At 40.1% G+C, this 18,273-nt stretch overlaps 1 protein-coding gene across 1 annotated transcript in view; it reads right to left on the minus strand.

Moving 5' to 3' along the window:
* pde8a (phosphodiesterase 8A) overlaps positions 1-18,273 on the minus strand; it is a 51,679-nt gene that overhangs the window by 1,253 nt on the left and 32,153 nt on the right. The window contains exons 4-21 of the mRNA XM_085404788.1: positions 17,948-18,004; positions 17,746-17,800; positions 17,487-17,575; positions 17,190-17,268; positions 12,915-13,055; positions 12,266-12,354; positions 12,076-12,127; positions 11,949-11,991; positions 10,833-10,910; positions 10,531-10,601; positions 8,902-9,066; positions 6,292-6,340; positions 5,915-6,050; positions 5,596-5,794; positions 3,500-3,717; positions 2,558-2,690; positions 1,639-1,803; positions 1,388-1,517 (exon numbers count right to left, since the gene is read on the minus strand). Coding sequence (XP_085260914.1) covers positions 1,388-1,517; positions 1,639-1,803; positions 2,558-2,690; positions 3,500-3,717; positions 5,596-5,794; positions 5,915-6,050; positions 6,292-6,340; positions 8,902-9,066; positions 10,531-10,601; positions 10,833-10,910; positions 11,949-11,991; positions 12,076-12,127; positions 12,266-12,354; positions 12,915-13,055; positions 17,190-17,268; positions 17,487-17,575; positions 17,746-17,800; positions 17,948-18,004 — 1,949 coding nt within the window. The remainder of the gene's footprint in view (positions 1-1,387; positions 1,518-1,638; positions 1,804-2,557; positions 2,691-3,499; positions 3,718-5,595; positions 5,795-5,914; positions 6,051-6,291; positions 6,341-8,901; positions 9,067-10,530; positions 10,602-10,832; positions 10,911-11,948; positions 11,992-12,075; positions 12,128-12,265; positions 12,355-12,914; positions 13,056-17,189; positions 17,269-17,486; positions 17,576-17,745; positions 17,801-17,947; positions 18,005-18,273) is intronic.

Raw genomic sequence — 18,273 nt, forward strand, 5'->3', positions numbered from 1 at the left:
AATGGCCGAATACCCAATAAAAGTGATGGATCAAATTAATATTATTATTATTATTATGAGAGTCATAATAAACTGAATCTGCCTCGCTATAGTTTCATGTCATTTCTGCACAAATAACCAATACTTGCAATACAGACGTGTGTGTGTGCACGGGCACACAGGAAAAAAAAAACAGAAAAGAGAATGAAACCATAATACTGACGTAATCCACCATTTTGGCTCTTCAGCTGTCATCCCTCCACTCACATGCATGCTAACTAATTACAGGGGGATAAATCAGTTAGCGTTGTATGTCGGCACTAACTTTAATTAGATAGCGCGAGTCGTAAACCAGTCGGAAGGTCGGTGGATCGATTCCCCGGCTACTTTTTGGGGTCCTTAGGGACTAGAAAAGCGCTATACAAATACAGGCCATTTACCATTTACTTTTCTCTGAACGTCAAAGCATCCTCGGGCAAGATACTGAACTCAAAGTTGCCCCTGATGCATGCACTGGAGTGTGAGTGTATGCATGAATGCACTTAGGTGGAGGGGAAAAAAAGTGCTTTTATGACAGGGTGAATGAGGCTTGTAGAAAAGCACTTTATAAGTAATAATTTACCATTACAGAAAGTGAGGAATAAACTCCATTTTTTTGTCCCCTGTATGTTTGGGGCACATTATGGAGAATTAGTAACCTCCTCTGCCCCCAATGGTGTGTCAGCTGTCGGCTTTTACACGGAGAAAAGAGCATGATTGGACTTTAGAGCAACCTAATTGCCACTTGAGAGTGGTTCTAAACAACTGAAGCATCACAGCCCACCCCAAGTGAATAACCTCTTGGTATACAAGCAGATATAGAGCACGGCTACTGCTACAGCAGCCAATGCAAGCTGTGTCACCAAGTGAAGTCACTGAACTAGTCCTCTCAACTGTGTTTGTGGTTTCGGTGCCTTTTGCAGCATTTTTTTAATGATTATCTGATAATAACATGGCTGTGTGAAAATGTAGGACTATTTTATTTGTGAGTTAGCACTAATTAGAAGACATCTATGTGCATGCGATGCTCCCTAACAGTCTACGGGCGTGCCAATCCATCCAAGCTAGACAACACTAGCAAGCTTACCAGGATGATAACATCTATAGTGTATCTGCCTACAGTATGAGCCTTTGGATTAATTTCTTTACAAGGCAACAAAAGGCCATGTTTGATGGCACCAAACACCGAGTATGCTTGCTGTGATCTAATAACACTGAGAATTTTATTATGGCAGTGAAAGACAAATGCCACCTAATCACATTACAGCGAATAACTGAACCTCCTACGAATATTGGTCCTGTGCATGCATAGGAATTGACACAAATATAGATATAAAAGTACTTTTTATGTCATGCTGTGCAGACTTACCGTCCCATGCATCAAACATGTCTGTAATGAAGTAGTCTATGAAGGAAATCTGGGACTTTGGGATGCTACAAGTGTTTCTGTCAAACACAGGCATGACCACCGGTAGACCTTGTCTCTTCTCCTCGTCAGTCTGCATCAGAGATAAGAGCGCAAGGAGTCATCAATCCCAGTAAACACATTACAGCTGCTTCCTGCTGGATCCATTTCCACACGCATTCAACACCATGTTATTTTTTGCCCCTTCTAATCACCTGTGCAAAATACTCCTCTGAGATTCGTCCAGCCCATTCTATACAGAGCTCCTGAGGCCTACATGGATTGGATATGTCTGCACATTTAATCAGCATCCGCTTGACAAGGATGCGATTCTCGGGGGATGTCAAGACGCTTTTGACAGATTCCTCATCGTTGTTTCCCTGTATATAAGGAAAGAAGAAAAGAAAAAGCAAACATTTACCACAAAATAAACTCAAATTCAAGTTTTTAGTTAAAATCAACAGCACCTTACAAGTGTACTACTTCACGAATAACCTGATATGTCTTTACAAAGAGCAGCCCTGGCAGCTGATAGGGTTTAGTCTTCTAGACGTTTAATTATGCGTTACACTTCCATGTAAATGAGCACAGCAATCTTCATGAAGTCACAACATATGGGTTGTACTTTATGTTACAAGACTGAATTCACTGAGAGTAATGTTAAACCAACCTGCAGAAGAAGATCCGTTTCCCCTAGCAGAGTTATTTTATTCCCGATCTTTGTGTTTTGTCTTACAGTCAAACGATATTATGTTTTTCCCTCAAGGCACTCTTTTATTAACCAAACCTGACCTTCATCACATTTTACATCAGACACAAACGCACAAGCCCTCTAAAAATCCTACACTTAAAAAAGCAATACAGCTTTTAAATGTCTGTGTTGAGCATTCCACACAGGGATGAGAAAGATGGTAGCAAGTTGCAAAACTCTCCCCCCACAAAGACATCTGTACCACAGCAAACACCAGTATCATCATCTCCCTAAGCCCTTAAGACACTGTGGCTCGCTTACTGTTGGTGTATCATTATCTGGTTTATTTAGGGGGGAAAGGGGAAAAAAGGGAAATTATATTTCCTCACAGGTATGAAATCTATATTAAAAATCATTTAAGAGTGTTCCAGTTTCATTCTCACCCCATTCTCCTCCAGAGCAGCCAGTGGTTTGTTGATGCTGTTGACAAACTTGTTGACATGCTCAAAGTGTTTGGTCATCTCAGTTGCGAGCACCATGTCAATGATGGCCTGTCGTAATGTTCGATATTCATTCCTTGAGAGAAAGTGTTGACAGAAATCACGTGGGTAAGGGAGAGAAAGACGGGGAGAAGTGAAAACAGAGAGTGAGATGACAGTGTGGTAAATAGCCTGGAAACCCGTGTGAACAGTTTTCCCCTTCACTACAGTGACAGTGGCCATGAATGAATGCTTTGTTCACCTTCCCCCTTGGAGGGGACCAGCAAATGTGAGCTATTCTGTTTTGGGACTCAAATCACATTACTACCCTGCTGCTGTCAGCACACACAAACACACAGTATCACTTTCATCAGTGCATAAGGAGACTTAAGTCCTATGATACTTCAGATCATGTGCGTGTCTCAAAGTGCTTCCATATGTTAAATATAATGAGCCTGACCTTGCATGTTGCAAAATCTAAAGATTTTGTAGAGCGTGCAAAAAAAAAAAAAAAACGTAAAATAAAATACCTGGAATCATGGTTTATCTGATCAAAAGTCAGCAAATTCACTTAAACTGAAATAAATAATTAATCCCAAAATAGAAATTTAGTAATCAGTTTTCCAACTCTGTGCAAGCAAAGGCTGTGTGGCAAATATTAGTCCTTTGAGCACACAGTGACAGCAGATTATACTAGACATCAAGCTGTCTAAACGATAACTAATTTAGGCCTTGAGGCTTCAAATGTAGCTACATCCTAAAAATTCCTCCTCTTAACTCAGTTATTAGGGAAAAAGCTTAAAGTCTGGACACCTAATACATTTATGTTTGGGGAACTTGTGGTGTTTTACAGAGCTGCTGGCAGTAAAAGCAAGCGCACAGACGGCCACATCATAAATCTCCTACCTTTCTATGTTTTTGAAGATGTTGCACTTATCATCTCTCGTGGTGATCTGGAAGGCCAGTGCGGCATGGTGACTCTCTAGTACAGCTGTGTCATTATAGAGGATGGCCAGCTCGCTTCCTGCATTGCAAAGGAAGCTGTTGGTACGGCCTGGGTGGTCCACATCGTGCACGGTAGCAGCAATCAGGGCGGCCACCTCATCAATGGGATCCAGACTTTGCTGTTGGTAGAAGCCAATGAAGTTAAAGGTTGGCATTTGAATAGCCTAACCGTTATCAGGTGAATGATAAGTTATACTAACAGTTGGCACAGTATAACCTTCTACTATTATAACATTTATATAACAAACATTTCCATCTTTGTTCAGTTCTCTGTCAAGATGATCCCACACTGCTTTAACAATGTTGAGATCTGGGGTCTGGGGAGTCCAATCCATGACTGATATTGTTCCACTGTGCGTTCTTCTACCCAGGTTTGCTTTTACTGCACTGGCAGTGTGTTAAAGATGAAGCCAATGTTTCCAGCTGGTTTTGCATAGAAGATCTGAAAGCATTTTCAGATTTTATAATTCCATCAGTTTTATATTCCCAACAACATTTGTTGAGATTCAGCCCCAAACCATCAGAGAACCTCCACCGTGTTTTATAGATGGCTGCTCACACTCATTGTTGTACCTCTCTCCTGACCTCCTCCGTACACACAACAACAATTTGAACCAAAATTTTCCAATTTGGATTCATCATTTATTAAGACCTGTGGTCACTGATTTTCATTTCAGTTCTGGTGTAATTTTCTTCCCGTTTCCCTTCCTTAGGAAAAGCTTTCTTGACAGCCACCCTTCCACTGAGACCATTTCTGATGAGACTTCAGTGAGCAGGAAATGAATCAACTGAGGATTCAGATTTATCTCTCAGATCGTTTGCTGGATTGGTTCCTCTTTCCTAAAGACATGACTTTCAAAAACTGTTCATCTATATAGTGTTTTTAGGGCTGTCATTTCTTCTTTTGCCTCCCATTTGTCCAATTTCCTCACATTTTTTAAGAACATTTCAGCAAACAGTTCTTTGGGAATCATCGTGTTGGTGAGGAAAAGCTATATGTCCATCAAACTGAGTTATCTTTGATATTTTTCATAGATTCGACTGAAAAAGTGGGAAAAAATATTGTTTTTGTGACAGACTGCTTGCTGACTTGTCTGTTACGTGTGGACACAATGCTGGTTCATTGCTTAAGCTAGATGCATTTTTATGCTGAGCTGATTCAAAGGTCAGTGTTAAATGGAGTAAAATATGGCTGCTGTAAAAATATAAATAAAATAATAATGATAAAAATAATAACACAAGAAAGTCTGACTCCTTGGAAGCATAACAGAAAGAAACGAGGAGTGGCTCAAGACTTTTGCACTATTCTTTTATCAATACACATTTCATGTCTAATGCTAGCCAGAAAACAAAAATCATTTAGTCTTTAAAGCACTTGGTTTTTGGGTTGTTGTTTTTTTTTTAAGCTTTGTTCTACTTTTGATTTGAGGTATATTTAACACATTTAAAGAGTATGCTATACAACAGTACATAACAGATTTTAAACCTGCTAACCCTGCAGATTTCAAGGGATTTATTAACCATGGTGATATAACTTCACAGTTTATGGGCTAAGCCAATGAAAGATCACTGCACTGAGTTCAGAAATAGACTGTTTGGTAAGCAGCTTTAGCCACTGCACATCACCCAACAGTTACTGAGCTACTGACACACATGGACAAAACCAAGACTTTTTAGGATAAAGTAGACTCAGACAAGACAAGTGACACCCAAGACCGTGCTGAGACTTCTGTCTGACTGTGTTACCTTCCAGCATTTAGTTACTTGTAGAGGTCTGGGTCCAAAAATCAGAAATGGTGAACTCTTGCAAACAAAAGTAGGGCAGGCTGCTGAAGCTTTAAAAAACTATTTTATCCATCTATAGCATCTGGTTCTGACCGAAGATCATTCAAATAAACCACAAGTGAACATTGTTTTTAATTCTAAATGATACAAGTAATTAGGAAATATGAGCTTAATTTGTAATATACTTTTTAAAACTAACATTATTAATTTACCTTGACCCTCTCTTTGCAGAGAAAATAGGCCGTTGCATGCAGGACATCAGCTGCATGGGTAGAGTTGTGGTAGGAGTTACTCGAGTGGTAGTTCGCTTCAATGACTTGTAGCCAGGAGCGCAAAGTGGCTTCAGGGCAGTTTAGGAACTCACAGACCCCAAAGCGGGAGAAGATCTTCAGGCCCAAGTAGGTCAGAGGCCTGTGGGATGATTGAACATGAAACTTTAACACAAGCTGTCATCGCGAGTCTTCTTTTTATTTCCCCCCCCCCAAAAAACACACAAATCAATCCTGCAGCATTAAACAGGTTCAGCCTCACCGTTTCAGGGTCGCCGCCTCCAAGTTGAAAATGTCAAAGTCCCAAGAGTCCTCATTCTCCATGGTCTGGGCGATTCGAGGGGGGATGTCGTTTAACGACAGAGGAGTTGTCAGGTGACTGGGGAGATGGTGGGGCTCTGTGAGGAAAAGGAAGACATGACAAAGGAGGAATTCAAATGAAGAGGAAAGGGAAGAAGGGAACTGGATGTTGTTGTTTTTTTTTGTTTTTTTTTTTAGAGATTCAGGCAGTTGAACAATATAAGATACAAAATACACAAAATGTACAAAAATATATAATATACACCCAAGCTGGAAAGAAAATGTAATGAAAAATCTGTACTCTGTGTCACAATTGCATTATGCATTTTGTAAACTCACGTTTGGTGGAAAAGATGTATTCATTTCCTGACAACCTGCGTAAACCATCCTGAAAACCAGAAACAAAGAGCTTTAGGGATTGCAGGTGGAGAGAAAGAGTTGAAAAAATGCATGCACAGAATGAATAAATCCATCCTTTAGCTTTCTTCAGAGCGCAACTTGAAGACTTCAGCTCATTGTCAGGAGCACCAGCATCACCTCTATAATAAATGCTGCGGCGTACTGTCAAAATTATCTGGAGAGTGAAACTCTTAGGATGCTCTGAGTTTACGCTTGCATTAGATGTTATATAAAAGTTATCTTTGAAAATTAAGCCATTTGGAACGAACACACACACACACACACACACACACACACACACACACACACACACACACACACACACACACACACGCACGCACGCACGCACGCACGCACGCACGCGCTCGGACTTTAAAGAAATCTGTGCCAGATCAGCCTGAACATCTGGATTCAGCCATCACAGATGTTTTTAGCGACTCACAAAACAGCATGAATGACATGAATGAGCCACAAGTCAGGAGGAATCTCCATGCCAATAGTAAATATAAATAATAAAAAAAAAAATTAAAAATGTAATATTATCTACACACAACCTATGAGTCATTTTAATTTGGTAGTTAAAGAGCCAGTAAATCATTAAACCAAAACAGCAGTCCCAGTAACCCATGTTCAAAAGATGAACGTCAGCTATCACCTGCATTTAATGTGATTTAAATAAGAAGCAGGTGGTTGGATTTTGGATTGGTCTCAACAGCTCTTTAAGGAAGTGCAAAAAAGAAAGAAGAAAAAATGACAAATGTAGAAATAGACCTGTTGTTCCTGCCTTTATGAGTGTTCTTCCATCTGTGCTGCGGTGACACAATGTTTTAAAGGCCATGTTAAGCCGACAGTTCGCACCACTTTCCCCACTCGCACAAAGAGGGATGACATGGCCAAATTGAGCTTATTAATGACACCAATACGCAGTCAAAAGAGAAACATATTTCTGAACTGACCGAGTCAGAAATAACACTGTGATAAGTTATGTTCGCAGGTCAGATAATCTGCATCGAATGATTTCATCATGACATTTGTCTTCCTCTGGGCATTGATGCATGCTGTGATAGCAAATGGAGCTTATCAGTGGGGTAACACTTCATCACCCAAATAATCAAACACGTGGTGAGAAGCGTAATGATCCGGCTCTGCTAGGACTGTGATTTGTACCAGCTGTGCTGAACACACTGTGTGTTAAGAATTTGAAAGGTAATTTACAAATATTATAAATAGCTCTTGAATGGACCGCCATGACATTTTGGACACAATGCGGATCAGCTGGCTTTCCCTGCTCGTTAACAGGACAGCCATGCAACTCAAAGCAAAGCCTGAGTCGCCATAGCACCTTGAGCCCTATCTACATATAAAGCCGTTCACCTGTTGCCCATCACTTTGTAGCAGTTGGTCTGTCTCTGCTCAACTATATTTCAAATTTCCCAAGTCAGCCAAAGTCAGCATGGCCGACAAAGGCACGATCGACACATTGATGGAAAATAATAATTTAAAAAAAACAACACAAAAGAATTCATCTATAACATTATGTACATCAACTTTCAAGTTCTTTCTCCAACTCGCCAGCAATGAAAATTACTGACTTCTATCATCCAGTCATTCCCATGCTAGATATATCTACTGGGTGTTGGTGAGTCCATGGGTGTGTGTCACACAGTGAAATGTTTACTTCACAAGTGAAAAAGGAAGAGGAGACTGGCTCATCTTTGACCCCCGCATTGTCTCATGGTGGCGTTGCCTCTGCTACATGCTGGCTATTTTAAGACTTCTTCACCCAGAAAAATGACAGCTCCTCTCTTAATGTTCACTGGGCGGTTTAAGTTCAGAGCCAGCATCCCGTTCACCGTAACAAACTGGACACCTATCATTTCAGCAAAGCAGAAATTCAGCTAGGCACCTCATAAACCAGTACGATTGTGTATAAATAATCTTCTAATCACAGACACCTCATGGTTTTCGGATTCCATTAGCATCACCTATGCAGAATAAATCTTTCTGGCGAAGGACCAACACCTCTATGCTTTTGTGTTTCCGCAGTGGACATATATAAGTAAAGCCATGCTTATTCATCGGATCCAAAGAACAGGATGTTTCCAGGCCTGTGGAGTCGAGAGGAAAAGGTTCATGTGTGCAGCGAGAGAGAGAGAGAGAGGGAGGGAGCGGGGGGAGAAAGAAAGGGTGGGGTGGGCTTTCCTCTCCAGCCTACAGGAGCACAAAGGACAATCTAACACTTCCTCTGGAGTTGTTGCCAAGACTGCCAACTTGGCACTCTTTCTACTTCTGTTCTTCACCATTGCTGTCTGTGAGTCGCTTTTTGCCTCCCGCTCTCTTACAGTCTCCCAAAATACGAATTGATATATTTGCAAAAATACGAGGGCCACATTCAAGGACGTTCCCAAAATGCTTGCTTTTACGTTACCACATCGTGGGCATTCATAGTGCAGGCATCCTGGCTATTCAAGAGTCGTCATATAGGAACTGATTCATTGGCAGATGGAGGAAACGGGTTGTTTCAAACTTCTTAAAGGATCTGCGACTTACCGTCATCAGCCCGCCTACAAGGTCATTTGTGTGGGGATCTTCATCCTTGGTTCCCAGCTGTGGAGAGTAGAGCTCAGTGGTCCTTAGAATCTCCAGTACCCGATCCAAGGCCTCAGCAACAGGCATAGGACTGCTTTCCTGTGCTGCATTAATGATGTTGATTACCTGTGTAATGAAATATTGTAAGTATTATCATCGTCATTATTATTATTATTATTATGATGTAGTATATACAGGAGAGGTAAAAAGTCCCCCTGTAAACATGATGATTATTAATGACATGTACGTTGAACCAAGTACAAATAAAATAAAGAAATTCTTTCAAAATAATCATAAATTCTCCAATAAAAGTGTGTTTCAAACAATGCACATTAAACTAGCATCACTTTATTTGGGCCATTTGAAAGCCTCTGGGGCCAGACTAAAAAGGCTCTGTCCCTTGTAGTTTCAGGCATACACACGTGTAAATTGGAAAGAAAAAAGGGTCACAAATACAGCTAGATGACTCATTGGAAATGTACAAATTTTGTTTATTTGTGAAAAGTAAATGGATCCTCTGTAAAAAATAAAAACAATAAAAACCAAACAAACATCAGTTTCGCAGATTACCAGCGCACTCCTCTAGCTATAATACACAATGTAGCGTCACAGCAGCAACAATTGCTTCTCTACAATCACTGCGGATGTCTTTCATCTTTGGCACACCTGAATGCTCCAGACCAGTAAACCGCCAAAACTGGGACTTCAATCTTCCTGTGTAAGAAGTAAGCATGCATGTAGGTTTTCTTTTGTTTTGTTTTTCACATGCAACCTTCTGCATTTTGGCTTAGTTTTTGTTAAATAAATACTGCTACCATCTAATATGTCACGTTTTGTTTTCCATCTGGGGTTGTGTTTACCAAATTTCAAAACCTGCTGAGGAACAGATAATTCTTTATCTCCTGATACATAGTACACCCTCTGTCAAGGTTGTACTTTCTTTTTCATATGTCTGTATGACCTGCTCCTGCTCAGTAACTAATAACAGTACAATATCAAAATGTTTCTTTAAGTAAATTAGTATTTAAATAGGAGTTCAAAAGCAGAGATATTTTCATTTCTACTCAGAAGGTTGAGGCGGCTTTAGCAATGGGCACCTATGGGCGAGGTCAGCAAACATGTGCAAGAACAGAAGTTCCAGTTAATTCGCTTATACACACATATAAACACACACAGTACCCGCAGTTCTATCAGCGCTTTATTCTGGTGAGGATGACGCCTACAGGGACTGAATACACAGTCAAATGATACAGCAGAGGAACAGCAGTGTGTCATATGACCCATCCCTGGGGACTTTTTCTGTTCCGACTATCCAGCCTGCAAACGGCATAAACCAGTAAAACAGCAGGTCATTCCCGTCCAACATGTTTTAGTGTCTTGTGCATAAAATCTGGTATTTTATCAGCTTGTCTACTCTTAACATAGTGTGTGTGACCTCTACACTCAGTGCTGGTAGCTCTTCGAAAAGTGCTCATGGCAGTCAAGGCAATTTTTATAATCCAAGAGTTCAGTCATGAGATCCAAAACATCAAAACAAAGTGCTAATCATATGATGGAGGCTGACAGGGACAAGGAAGGAAATGTACCCACCTTAGTGATGGGAGCCTCTATAGTCATGGAGTGGATACGAGCCATTGACGAGTGCCTTCGCTGTGAGCTCCCTGGAAGAAGAAGGAGAGAGAAAAAAAAATCACATTGATTTTCAGCAAACTGTGAAAGTTGTGTAGTTCAAGCACAAGTTAGGTAGGCAGCAGTTTTCCCCAACCACTTTCTAATTAGTGTGTTTGTGTGTGTATCCAATCAACAATTGATGTAAACAGACAATAGGGAATGTTTCATAAGCTGACACGAAACGCCCAGAGTTTCCATCATCTGTCTCCTTTCACGCTCACCATCGCTCCCTCGAGATGTTGTGGATCTTACATCCAGAGAGCCTTTCCTCCGGTCTTTGTGCTTACTGGATTGTATGTCTGGGGAGAAGAAAACACCTTTCATTAGCAAATGCAGGCAGACAAAATTGAGATGTGGCAGGAATATGACTGATCTTTGGTTAGAGGAAGAAATTTCTCAGTATGTAGAAATCTGTACTTTTATCCATTTTAAAAAAAGATATAATTTTATTTCAAACATGCAAATATAATTGAAATAACAACAGAAAAAAGAAGTGTGTGTTTTTAAGGCAATGAAGAAAATGGTGTAGCTTGTTGATGGGGTTGTAAACTGTTTTAGATCAACAGTAGTCTATCAGGGGAAAAGATCTCATCATGTTTTAGCTACACAGAAAGTGCTTTTGGATAACACCCTCTTGTTTGTTTATTTCATTAATTATCATTGAATTTTATTTGAATTTATCAACAGTAGGAACTTTCCCCCCGTTTGTCTGTATGCTAAATGTCACTTGCACTTTCCAGTAATCTGAAAGAGTTCACCAACTTTTACTTGTAGCTGTAAGGCTTCCCAGACAAGAAGGAAGATTTTCAAAATCAATTTTTCGCAGTGAGCTGGTGACGCCAGCACAGGAACGATATGATCCCCGTTTTGTTTGCCTGTCAGAAGTCAAGCTGCTGCATTTTGATATCGGTTGCAGCTGTGAATTGGCCTTACACTTCAGTCCACAATACAACGAGGAACAATAGTCCAGTTGAGAGAAAGTGAAAATATGAATGACCTTTTCAAGGTAAACAATCATTCCTCGTGAGATATTTCTCAGCTAGATAAAGCAGGACTGCACACTCTGTTAATCTAAGGTTTAAAGTTTGGGTTGTGATTATAGAAAGCAATAATTTTTGCTGGCATGGTGCAATATATTTGCTAAAATATTTCCAAAGTAAGACTTCACAAAACTCCCAAATGCATGTATTCTTATAAAAAAAAAAAAAAAAAAAAAGCACTGTATGTTGATCTTTCTAATGACCAGCAGCTTGGCCATCAAATCTTCGAACCTTGTGTGACTTCTGGCACAAATTTTAACTGAACAGAGGATATGGTCAGCATTTAATGGACCTCACCTGTCTGAGACTCTGCCTGCACACGTTCACTGGATTTATCAGTCTGCATGGACAGAGTGGAAAAGCAACATGATGAAAAGCAAAAAGCTCACATCATTCTTCATTAACAACTAGAAACACATCTCACCTTATTATTATCATTTAAAGGCCTGTTGATAGACACATAGTGTCTGATTTTTCTGTGAAAGACAAAAGCATATTAACACAAAAGAGAAACCTAAACTCAATAATCATTACAGTGTAATCATTCTGTTGCTGAACAGGTCATTTACATTAAATCAGACTACAGGAGCAAGATTTCCAAAACATCCACTCACCCTCCCTGCCCAATTACAGGTGTGATCTTCACATTTTGCTGAATGCTGTCTCCATTCTTCTTTTTGGCATAGTAGATCCCCTGCCATTCCTGGAAAACATAAAAATAAGTCATGTGACCAATTATTTAACCATTTATCACAAAAACTGAAAATATAAGACTTGAAAACATCCGATAAATAGGTGTGGAGCTCGGTTGGTGTTTGCGCTGCAGATTAGGGGGGGAGGTGGGTCAGTGTATGTCAGATGGCAGCCACTTGCTTTAATGGGGAAGGGGCACGCTCCTGGAGTCCAGTGCTCTTGTTTCATGTCACCCCCCCACACAGACTACCTTAGTAGCTTGAAAAGACCCTTCCTGCTGTTAGCCTGTCTGCGACTGACCTTCGCTCTCTGTGTAGTGAGATTACAGCACAGGCATCAACCGCTGCTCTTATGCACATGAAACGGAGGTACTGGATGACCGGTGGTGCAGACTTACAGCACACACATGACATGCCAAAACTGTATATGTATAACCAATCAGAAATAAAGCTCCTCACATATTGCCTGATGAAATTAAGTCTGTGATGAAGTAAACTACATTTAAAAAAAATGTGTATGACCTGAAATGTGAGATGCGAACGATAAAACGATTTGATAAATGCACTTTACCTTTCCTTTGCGTATGCAGGAGTTTATCGTTTCAAGGAGATCAGGCTTATTCTTCTCACTTTTAGGCACTTCTATTATTTCCTTCCCTATTAGCTCGCCTTGTTGGTAGCCCATAATGGACTCGTAGGCAGGATTCACATACTGTCAAGGAGAGGCAACAAGAGACTGTTGTCTGCTGTTTAAAAGATGGACCATGAGTTAAGACCACTACCTCTACTGATACAAGATACAAAAGTCTTGAGCAACCCCAATTTCTTTATATTTTGCCAGGAAAAAAGTGAAACAGGTGGAGCAATTTATTGAAACCTGTGCAAACATACATGGAAACACAGTATATAAAGGGAAAAACAGAGTTTATACAGTTCTAATGAGGCTGAAAGTCAATATTTGGTATGACCACCTTTTATCCTTCAACACAATCTGAACTCTTAAGGCAAGGCAAGGCAAGGCAAGGCAAGTTTATTTGTATAGCACAATTCAACAACAAGGTGATTCAAAGTGCTTTACAGAGACATTAGAAACAAGAACAAATAAAAAGCATGATTTAAAATTGATTAAAACAAGCAAATAAACTAACTAACTAATTAACAAACAAACAAACAACAAACAACAGTATATAAAATCAAAACAGATAAAATCAGAACAGTAGATAAAATCAGTAGTTAAATGTAAGTTTTGAAATTTAAGCTTAAAGTGTGGATTTGGTGCTTTATTCAAATGCAGCTGAGAACAGGTGAGTCTTCAACCTGGATTTAAATAAACTGAGTGTTTCAGCTGATCTGAGGCTTTCTGGGAGTTTGTTCCAGATATAAGGAGCATAAAAGCTGAATGCAGCTTCTCCGTGTCTGGTTCTGACTCTGGGAACTGATAAAAGACCGGATCCAGATGACCTGAGGGATCTGGATGGTTCATACTGGGTCAGGAGGTCATTGATGTATTTTGGTCCTAAACCATTCAGAGCTTTATAGGCCAGCATCAGAACTTTAAAGTCTATCCTCTGACGGACAGGCAGCCAGTGTAAGGACCTCAGAGCTGGACTGATGTGGTCCACTTTTTTGGTCTTAGTGAGGACTCGAGCAGCAGAGTTCTGAATGAGCTGTAGTTGTCTGACTGATTTTTTAGGTAGACCTGTAAAGATGCTGTTACAGTAATCAAGCCTACTAAAGATGAATGCATGGACTAGTTTTTCCAGGTCCTGTTGAGACATCAGATCTTTTATCCTTGATATATTCTTGAGGTGATAGTAAGCTGACTTTGTTATTGTCTTAATGTGTTTTAAAGTTTAGGTCTGCATCCATCACTACACCCAAATTTCTCGCCTGGTTTGTGGTTTTTAGATGTATAGATTGAAGTTCTCTGGTGACCTGTAATCGTTTTTCTTTGGCGCCAAAAACTATTACCTCAGTTTTGTTTTTGTTTAGCTGGAGAAAATTGTGGCACAACCAGTCATTGATTTCCTCAATGCATTTACCAAGAGCCTGTACAGGGCCTCAGTCTCCTGGTGACATTGTGATATATATATTTGTGTGTCATCTGCATAGCTGTGATAGTTTATTTTGTTGTTGTTTATAATCTGTGCCAGTGGGAGCATGTAGATGTTAAACAGAAGGGGTCCCAAGATGGAACCTTGGGGAACTCCACATGTGATACTTGTCTGCTCAGATGTGAAGTTACCTATTGATACAAAGTATTTCCTGTTTTCTACGTATGTTTTGAACCAGTTTAGTACAGTTCCTGAAAGACCTGTCCAGTTCTCCAGTCGTTTGAGTAATATGTTGTGGTCAACTGTATCAAATGCTGCACTGAGATCCAGTAAAACTAAGACTGACATTTTTCCACTGTCTGTATTCAGACATATGTCATTAAACACTTTGGTCAGAGCGGTTTCAGTGCTGTGGTTCTGTCTAAAACCTGACTGGAAGGCATCGTAGCAATTATTCTGTTTTAAGAAGTAACTGAGCTGTTGAGAAACTGCTTTTTCAATGATCTTACTTAAAAACGGGAGATTTGAGATCGGCCTGTAGTTGTTCATTTGTGTCTTGTCAAGATTGTCCTTTTTCAGTATAGGTTTTATTACAGCAGACATTAAAGAAAAGTTGACGATCTGTAACAGGTCTGACTCCAAAGTCTTTGAGACCTTTTTGAAAAAACTTGTTGGCAGGACATCTAAACAGCAGGAGGAGGAGTTCAGTTGACCTAAGATGTCCTCCAGGTCTTTGCTGTTAATAGGTTGAAACTGTTTCATGGTGTTTAAACAGTTTTTTGGTGGACACAGTACATATCCTGGATCTGCTGTTGATGTAACAATTGCTTGTCTAATTTTTTGGATTTTTTCAGTGAAGAATTTGGCAAAGTCATTGCAGGCCATGGTCGAATGAAGTTCAGCTGCCACTGACACAGGAGGGTTTGTTAGCCTGTCAATTGTAGAAAATAAGACCCGAGCATTATGGCTGTTTTTAGTGATGATGTCAGAGAAGTAGGACCTCCTTGCATTCCTCAGTTGTAAATTATAATTGTGAAGTTTCTCTTTATAAATGTCATAATGAACCTGGAGGTTTGTTTTTCTCCATCTGCGCTCAGCTTTCCTACACTCTCTTTTTTCATTTTTCACCAGTGTGGAGTTTCTCCATGGAGACTTTTTCCTTCCAGAGATAACCTTCACCTTAATGGGAGCAATAGTGTCCATTACATTTAACATGTTAGCATTGAAGCTATTGACGAGCTCATTGACTGACCCTCTGGGCAGGTCAGGTGTTAATGGGAAGACCTGGTTAAAAATTGCACTACTGTGTTCAGTTATACACAGTTTTGTGATCACTGTTGTTGATATATTTGTGTGGGCTGAGATTTTACTTTCAAAGAAAACACAGTAATGATCAGACAGGCCCACATCAGACACAGTAACCTTTGAAATGCTCAGGCCTTTGGAGATCAGTAGGTCAAGAGTGTGTCCTCTATTATGTGTGGCCTCTGTTACATGCTGAGTCAGCCCAAAGTTGCCCAGAGTGTTACTCAGGTCTTTAGTCCCTTTGTCCTGAGGGTTGTCCACATGAATGTTAAAATCCCCAGCAATAATTACACAGTCAAAATCAACACAGATCACAGACAGCAGTTCACTGAGGTCATTAAAAAAGTCTGTGCAGTATTTGGGAGGCCTGTAAACATTAAGAAACACAACTTTGGATGGGGCCTTCAGCTGTAAAGCCACATATTCAAAAGACTGAAAAATTCCAGGAGATAGCTGCTTACATTGAAATGATTCATTAAATAAGACAGCAACCCCTCCTCCTCTCCTGCTCGCCCTGACCTCACTGATAAAACTGTAGTTAGGAGGGGTCGTCTCGATGAGAACAGCTCCACTGTTACTTTGGTCCAACCAAGTTTCAGTTAAAAACATAAAATCAAGGCTGTGCTCAGTGATTAAATCATTAATTAAAATGAATCAAAGATGTCAAAATTTGATTGATCACTCTATAAACACTGATTTTCAGTCCAGTTCTTGGTTAATTTTTTTCCCTCCCATTTCCCTCCTTTAAGAATGGCCTTTTATAATCATAATTATAATAGGTTTATTTATGACTTATTATTACCCCCTTGAAAAATAGATTTCGTCTTTGCCTTTTCTAAAGGACATGACCTTTAGATACTGTCCATCTGCTGTAGCCTTTTCTTTTAGGCCTTCTTCTTTCTTTCTCCTCTACTTATTGAGTTTCCTCAACTTTTCTAAGGAAACACTGCACACCATGCCAAGGTAAGCCAAATCTTTGGTTTATAGGTCTTTGGGAATCACCCTGTTAGTGCAAAAATAATATGTCTGTCAAATGATGTAATCTTTAGCATTTTTCATAGATTAATTTAAAGAAACTGGAACAAATTATCTATTTTTTGCAACAGGCTGCAAGTAACAAAGTTCCTATAGACATAATTTCAATTTTTTAGATGTTGAGTTGTCCAGTATGTGTATCCACAACTTTCAAAAACCCTGGAGAATTACTGCTCAAGAGCACTTAAAAAAATACAAGAAAGTCTGGATTCTTGGAATTAAAATATAAACAAATGAGGGGTAGCTCGAGACCTTCGCACATACTACACATACTACTGTATATGTAAATATGAGAACACAGGCTATAGTATTATGGGTCATTCAGATGACAGGAATGAAAACAGGATCTTAAACAGGAGAGATTGTGAAAGGAAGAAACCGGAAGGGAAGTTCAGGAAAAGAGAGAGAGAGACAAAAATTGAGCTAGAAGCAAAAGTTTATCAAAAGCCCACCTGAATAACTTGATCTTCAGAAGTGATCTCTATGGCCTCTTGGCTTTGTTCTAGAGCTGTGAAAATAGCATTGCCAGCCCTTGTGTAGAGACACAACAGCACCAGAATTATTGTTAAGAAATGCAAAAGTAGCTTAACATTTACCAACTTTCAAGAAAAATGTAGCAGGAGTTAAAACTGGGATTGAAAGTCAGCATGTTCTTTCCGATGCCTTGCTCTCAGTGCATGAGCATTTAAATAAGGGCACTGTGTATTTAACTACAGCACAGGACATCACACCGATATGGCGTGACTCACCTCAATTTGAACTGTGCCCGCACCTCTCCGTGCTCCAACTGTAGCAGCTCATTGTAGCAGGCCATCATATTGGCATTTTCCACATATCTCTGAGAGTCAGAGCAACACAGGTAAAAGGCAAAAAAAGAAATCCCACTTGCAATTCATGCACAGTCCAAATCTGGACTCCGGCCTTATATACCGATAGATTAAAACGCATCAGTACATCAATACGCACGCATTTGGTAGAAGACACACATTTAAAGACAGAGTCACTCACCCTATTAAAGCCAGCATTGATCAGTGGCATCACAGAGGCTTCCTCTCTGTCTGGCCTTAAAAGGAGAGCACGTGTAAGCACCGAAACATCGACAAGACAAACAGTTGTTTAAAGAACATCAGAGGGTTACACGGACCTGCTCCAAGCCAAGCATTTTCAATCATTTCAAACAGTGACGAAAAGGAAGAAAGAGATTACATACCTTTTCACAACGGCGACTATCACAGTGTTTTCTGAAGAGTTTACTGCTCTAATTGACCTGAATGTAAACAGAGGGAGCCTTTTAGCTGGTAAGCAGGCTGGTGGAAAAGCCCATGGCATCAAATCAATGTATTTTTCAGTTTTTCACGCTCCGATTCTCGCAGGCAGGCAGAGCCCACTGGTGGAGCTCTATGAGCGGGCAGAGGCCTCTGAAAGAATGCAGTGTACAGGGCCACTCATCCGCCTGTGGTTTTCCCCAGCCAGTGGTCATAAAGGCCCTTTAGTTCCCGTGTACACCGAACATATGGATCGGCCAAAATGAATAGG

The sequence above is a fragment of the Rhamphochromis longiceps genome, linkage group LG1 (genome assembly GCF_057381845.1).
Source record: "Rhamphochromis longiceps isolate RC_006_pf linkage group LG1, R_longiceps_female_GT1.1, whole genome shotgun sequence".
In the NCBI taxonomy this organism is placed as follows: Eukaryota; Metazoa; Chordata; class Actinopteri; order Cichliformes; family Cichlidae; genus Rhamphochromis; species Rhamphochromis longiceps.